Source organism: Eulemur rufifrons, chromosome 9 (genome assembly GCF_041146395.1).
Source record: "Eulemur rufifrons isolate Redbay chromosome 9, OSU_ERuf_1, whole genome shotgun sequence".
In the NCBI taxonomy this organism is placed as follows: domain Eukaryota; kingdom Metazoa; phylum Chordata; class Mammalia; order Primates; family Lemuridae; genus Eulemur; species Eulemur rufifrons.
This window is the reverse complement of record NC_090991.1, coordinates 41,538,533-41,545,364: the sequence shown is the minus strand read 5'-3', so window position 1 is coordinate 41,545,364 and position 6,832 is coordinate 41,538,533. Positions and strand designations below refer to the sequence as shown.

Below are 6,832 nucleotides of genomic sequence, written 5' to 3'. Positions count from 1 at the left end.
ATAAAAATGATATGTTGACAATTTCCAGGAACTAGGAAAACAAGCATGTCTACACGTAAAAGCTTGAATCCAAGCAGAACTTGAATTCGGAACAAAACTCGGTACTGACCTTCCTTGGGGGAAGGCCAGTCACCGCGCTATCTCGTTTGAGTATGGAAGCGTAGAGCAAAATGGCCATTAAAGGGCGAACAGCAGCTAGCAAAGAGACAAGTGGCTAAAAATCATCAAAGGCCTTGCTACAAATTCCGGCGCAAACAGCCGGCTGTGGTGAGACTCGCAGAAGGAGACCGGTGCGAGCGGAGAGCGGACAAGCAGTCTCGGAGCTCCCGTGCAAAATGGCGCCGCCGCGCCGCCCGCCTCGCACGTCCCCGGCGGCCGCCGAGCCCGCGCGCGCCCTGCGGGGCGAGACGCCAGGGACGCGCGCAGCCTCACAGCGGCTGCGCGCCTGCGCGAGGACGCGCGGCGGGGGCGGGCTCTGCCAAGCGCTGAGCTGCAGCTGCGGAGCCGGACGTGTCCGCGAAGATGGCGGGCCGGGTGAGTGCCGGCCGGGGAGCCGAGGCTCGAGACGTGGGCGCGGGGCTCGCGGGCGCTGCGAGACCCCGGCGGCCCCAGGGGAGGGGGAGTGAGTCTGGGCAGTGAGTGGGGCGCTGGAAGGGCGGGAGGCCAGAGCGGGGCTTGAGAGGAGAGGGGTGCGGTGGCAGGGCATTAGCCCTCCTCAGAAACTCCATCCCGCTCGAGGGGAGATGACCCCCGGGTTACCCGTGTCTGCTGCGCCTCCCTTTATCCTCCCTTCTCACCCCCTGGGGCTTGTTTCCCTCGTCCTCCAGGCAGCCGCAGGGTCGTGGCCGGTCGACCCCCTTCTCACGGGCTCTGGGGGTTTCTCCGCACCCCCTCGAGGGCGCTCATTAGGTGGCGCCGCCGGAATAACTGCGGGCAGTCCGTCTGCTGCATTCCGGCGAGGGGTATGGGAAGGATCCGCAGGAACCCATGTCTGGTTCCTCACGAATTAAAAGGTCTTGTGAAAGAGGAGGGGGTGCTGACGACTTTTAGTGTTAAACCCCGGCCATCTGGGGGACCTGTCAACTGTCGGGTCAGGCAGGAATGGCTTTCGCCTGGAGTGGGGATGGATTTGGGGTATTGCGTTTTGTTTTTATGAATGACAGTCGCTTCAAATGCCGCAGAATATGCTGTAGTTTCAGGGTTTTAAATTTTACTTCCTGCTTTAGCCTTGAGGATCGCCGGGTGGGATGGGTTTGTCGAGGAGAGATAGGGCTGGTTCAGTGCTGTATTGCAGTGTGCCTTGAGCTAAAAGCTCTTTGAGCAATGGGTCCTGCCCAGTGATTATACTGGTCATAAACCTGGGGACATTAACTGCGTCATTAGGGGCTAAGGATGTGCTTGACTGATCTATTTATACCAGAATATTTGAATAAGTTTGCATTGATTTATACATACATGCAAATACCGTATCCAAAAGGAATTGTAGGTCATGAGATAGTAGAGTTAGAAGAGACCTTAAAGGTCATTTAGTTCAGCCTCTTTCTCTTCCTTTTCCTCATAGCCTCTCCTTTTATTTTAGGCTAGTTCCTCCACCTATACTTTAGATTCTATCTTTTCCCTCCTCAGGAACCCCTCTTCTGAATAACATACATACCTGTTCCTTCTTAACATGCTCAAGCTTCTCCTATGTTAAAACAAACCCTCCTTCCACCCCCACAGCTGTCACCTTCTCGCTTTCCACCTTACAGCAAGAAATTTTGATGGAGTTGTCTGTATTTATTGTCTCTCATTTGCTTACCACCTGCTCACCCCTCTACCCATTGCCGTCTGATTTCTGGCCCTATCATCCTGCTGAACCATGTCCCTAAACTTAATTGATATTTTTCAGCCCTTGCGTTACTTGGTGTTTCAGCAGCATTTGATGTTGTTGACCACTGTCTCCTTAATGGAAAATATTCTTCCATGGCTTCTGTGATGCTCCTGTTTTGACTCATTCCTCTCTTTTGCAGACTCACCCTCGATTACGCTGTTACTCAATGCTGGTATTCTTCAAAGGTCCTCTTCTCACTCTCTATTTTCTGCTCAGGCAATCTCTTCTAAGCCCATAACTATATGCCAGTGATTCTTAATATTTTACCCTCAGTCCAGACGTGTCCTTTAAGTTCCAGATTAATATGTCAAGCTGCCTGTTTAAAATCAAGGCTCTTCAAACTCAGCTTGTTCAAATCTGAACCCAGGATTTTAGCCCACCTATTACAAATGCTCCTTGATTTACAATATGGCTACTTCCTGATAAACCCATTGTAAGTTGAAAATATGATAAGCTGAAAATGCATTTAATATAGCAAACATACTGAACATGATAGCTTAGTCTACCCTACCTTAAACATGCTCAGAACACTTACATTAATATTAGCCTACAGTTGGGCAAAATCATCTCAGACAAGGCTTATAATAAAATGTTGAATGTCTCATGTAATTTATTGAATACTGTACTAAAAGTAAAAAACAGATTGGTCATATGGGTACTCAAAGTACAGTTTCTACTGAATGCCTATCACTTTGCACCATTGCAAAGTTGAAAAATGATAAGCCAAAACCATTGTAAATCAGGGACCATCTGTATTTTCCCTGTTTCCTTTCTCACTGAATGGCACCACCATCCATTCAGTTATATAGAGTGGAAACCTAGAGTGGGGGAGAGTGGGTCACCCTTTGTACCTCTTTTTTATCTTGTCCTCTGTGCCCCAGCAAAATTCGTCACGGGAGTTTTCTCCCCACCCCACACACAGCAAAAAAGGTGTTTAATTAGGACCAAATAATCTGGCTTGGAGACATTGTTGCTTTAAACTATATATACCCAAATCACTCACTGCACTAGTGACATGGGTTCTGTCATTTTAACCTAAAAATCTCTCCAATCATTTTTATTTCCTTTTCACAAACTACTATCATTTCTGGTCTGGACTACTGTGGGAAACTCCCAAGTGGTCTCCTTATAGCATTCTGGCCCGCCTCCAATCTATTCTCCACATTGATTGTTGCTTCGCATGCCCATTACTGCTTAAACCCCTCCTCAGCAGCATCCTATTACTTTTGAAAGAAGGCCAAATACTTAACAAGGCCTTCAAGGCTCTCTGTGGTTGTGTCCCTGCTTCTCTCCACTCACTCCCTTACTCTCTGTGCTCAGATTATATAATATATAATAAGCCTTTCAATTCCTTGAACCTACGGTAGTTTCTCTTGTCATAAGGTCTTTGTAAGTACTGTTTCCTTTGTAATGTTCTGCCTCCAACCATTTACCTCCTACTCAAATATCACTGAGCTACTCAAGGGAAGCTGTTCTGAATCCACACTGTAAGTTAGGATCCTTTGTTATATACTCTTGAAGAACTGTATTCCTTTCCTTTCAGGTTTATCTTTTTGTTATTTTAAATGTATTGGTGGTGTTATTTGCTTCTACCACTAGACTTTACCTTCCGTTGTTAGTTTTTATCATCTGTGTTTTGCATACCTCCCAGGACCTAGATGCTCAGTGTATTTTGTTGAAAATGAATATAATCTCTGTTTGAATGCTTTGGTGATAGAGGGTACATTACCCTAAGCTAGCCCATTTTAATGTCATTCAGCTCTGTTAGATCTTTTTTATATGGAAGTCCATGTAACGTTTACACATAGATATTATTCTCCTGGTTAAAGCTATATAGATCTGAACATGTTTTTTCCCACTGGGTAGCTTCTCAGATATGTGAAGACAAGTTACATATCTCCTCAGATTTTTCTATTTTGCAAGTTAAACATCCCCAATTCCTCATATATTCCATATTCCAAACGCATAATCATTTAGATTACCTTCCTCTGGAAATGTTGTGTTTTGTCAACTTTTTTTCTAAAACGTGCTCAGAATAGAACATGGTAATCAGAGAAGAATTTACTTGCACTACTGTTTTCTTGGGCTGTACATTACCATTATTAATAAGGCTAAAACTGTATTAGCTTTTTTTGTGTAGTATACCACACTCTTGGCTCATACTGAGCTTGTAGTCAGTTAACTCTCATGCTTTTTTAAAATCAGCTCTCCCACCTGCTTTCGAGGTGTTCAATTGTTTTATTGAACCTAAGTTCAATTGTTAGTTGAACCTTACCCTTTTACAATTCATTTTTTGAGGTCAGGGCATGCCCGCTATTTGTTGAAGGTCTTCTTGATTCTTTTTTTTTTTTTTTAAGACAGAGTCTCACTCTGTCACCAGGGCCAGAGTGCTGTGGCATCAGCCTAGCTCACAGCAACCTCAAATTCCTGGGCTCAAGGAATCCTCCTGCCTCAGCCTCCTGAGTAGCTGGGACTATAGGCACACATCATGATGTTTGCTAATTTTTTCTATTTTTGGTAGAGACAAGGTCTTGCTCTTGCTCAAGCTGGTCTTGAACTCCTGACCTCGAGTGATCCTCCCTCCTCAGCCTCCCAAAGTGCTTAGATTACAGGTGTGAGCCACCGTGCCTGGCCTAGGCAGCTTTCAATTTTATTTTTTTCTGGGAAGCACATTCTTGTGCAGTCATGGACTGCTTAATGACATTTTGGTCAACAACGGACCACGAATATGATGATGGTCCCATTAAGAGTACAATGTCATATTTTTTACTGTACCATTTTTATGTTTAGATACACAAATACCATTGTGTTGCAATCACCCACAGTATTCAGTATAGTAATATGCTGTGCAGATTTATAGCCTAGGAGCAATAGACTATACCTGAGTGTGTAGTTGGCTATAATATGTAGATTTGTATAAGTATTAGGTTATTAAGTATTAAGTTTGACAGCTAATATCTGTTACATTTCACTTTGACACTTCTTGTTTTATTTTTAATGTGAAGGTACATCCTCATTCTTTCAAATGGCTATTTTGATTTGTGATTATCTTTCTGATTTTTTAAAACAATTTTTGTACAACCATAGATAAGTCAAAAATTTGTATTATTTTCAAACATGAGTTCTCTCATAAAACCAATACAACATAGACAGCTCAAAATATTAACAAAGTGTTTGGAAAGGATGTGGCTAATGAACACACAGTACTTCAATGATTTAAAAAGTTCTGTTCTTGTCATTTTAATGTTAAAAATGAAACATGTGGATGACTTGAGACCAAGGTGAATAGTGATAAACTAAAAGCTGTAGTGGAAGTGAATTCATCGCAACCTATTCATAAATTAACAACAAGGTTTGACATTACTATTCGAACGATATTAGACCATCTAAAACATATGGACAAGGTAAAGAAGCTGGATAGATGGGTGCTACGTAAATTAAACAAACGTCAAAAGAAAAATCATCTCGAAGCTTGCTTTTCTTTGCTGTCATGACATAAAGGCAAACCATTTCTACACTGGTATTGTTACATGTAATAAAAAATAGATTGTTTTTGACAATCACAAGTGTTCAGCACAATGACTGGATAAAGTGCTAAAACACAGTCCAAAACCAAATATTCATCAAAAAAAGCTAATGGTATCTGTTTGGTGGTCCAGCCCTGGTATTATCTACTACAGCTTCATAAAACTTAGTCAGTCAGTTACAGCAGATGTCTACTGCAACCAGCTGGACGAAATGATGAGGATGCTTGTGATTAAGCAGCTGAGATTGGACAGGCCAATCCTCTTACAAGACAACGCTCAACCACATGTCACACAAACAATGCTGCTCAAACTACAGAGGCTGGCCTTAGAAACTCTCTGTCTCCCACCATATTCACCAGACCTTACACCAACTGACTACCACTTCTTCCAGACTTTGGACTACTTCTTACGAGAAAAAATTTTCAACTCTCAACAAGCTGTGAAAAACACCTTTTGTGATTTCATAGCCAAGCTCTCCAGGCTTCTTTGCTGCTATCATAAACAAGCTACCGTTAAGATGACAAAACTGTGTCGATAGTTAGACACATACTTTGATTAATTGTACTGCTTGTTTGAGATATAATAAACTAAACTTTTGATTCAAAATCAGACATTTCATATTTAATGACCTAATACAGTCTGTGACGTTTGTGCAATGACAAAGTTGCCTGGCGACCCATGACCGTATGTGTCTCCTTGCATACATATGGAAGAGTTTCTTTAGGATATATATTTAGAGGTAGAATTGCTGGGTGATGTTATAGTTGTCTTTGCCTAGTCTCGCTAGAAGTATCTTAGTGCCTGTTACTCATATCCTCTGCAATGCATACTATTGCAGAAATTTTAACTTTTACAATAGGTGTAAAATTATCTCATGGTTTAAATTTGGATTTGTCCTGATTACTAGTGAGATTGAGCATTTTTCATATTGATCATTGGAATTCCCTATTCTGTGAATTACCTCTGTATATCCTTTATCCATTTTTTTCTGTTGGGCTGTTTGTATTTTTCTTATTGATTTGTAGAGTTTGGTTTTTTTTTTTACTTTTTGTTTTTTGTTTTTGAGGTGGGTAGGGTATGCTATAGATTCTAATCTTTTGTTAGTTGCAAATAGCTTTTCCCAGATGGTGATGATCTTTTCATGTTGTTTATAGAATTTTAGATTTAAATTTTATTATCGTTGTAATTCCCCATTTTTTACCTTTATGATTTGTGCTTTTATGTGTTTTTCAGGTAATCTTTACCCACCCCAAAGTCATAAAGATTTTTTTCTAAAAGGTTTAAAATTTTGCTTTGCACAGTTTGGTGATTAATTCATCTGAAATTTATTTTTGTATTTGTTGTGAATTATGGAGTTAATTTTATCTTTTCCATATGTATAACCAGTTGTCCCAATATCATTTATTGAGTCCATCCTTTTCCCCCACTGATTTGT

General features: G+C 41.6%; 1 protein-coding gene across 2 annotated transcripts in view; it reads left to right on the top strand.

Annotated features, from left to right (window-relative positions):
- The first annotated feature begins 433 nt into the window (after positions 1 to 433).
- The window catches only part of LOC138391679 (vesicle-fusing ATPase), a 122,948-nt gene continuing 116,549 nt past the window's right edge, over positions 434 to 6,832 (top strand). For both annotated transcript variants that reach the window (XM_069481582.1, XM_069481581.1), the window contains exon 1: positions 434 to 534. Coding sequence is in view for 1 of the 2 variants with exons in the window: in XM_069481581.1 (XP_069337682.1) it covers positions 523 to 534 (12 nt within the window). In the remaining variant the exon portion in view is untranslated. The remainder of the gene's footprint in view (positions 535 to 6,832) is intronic.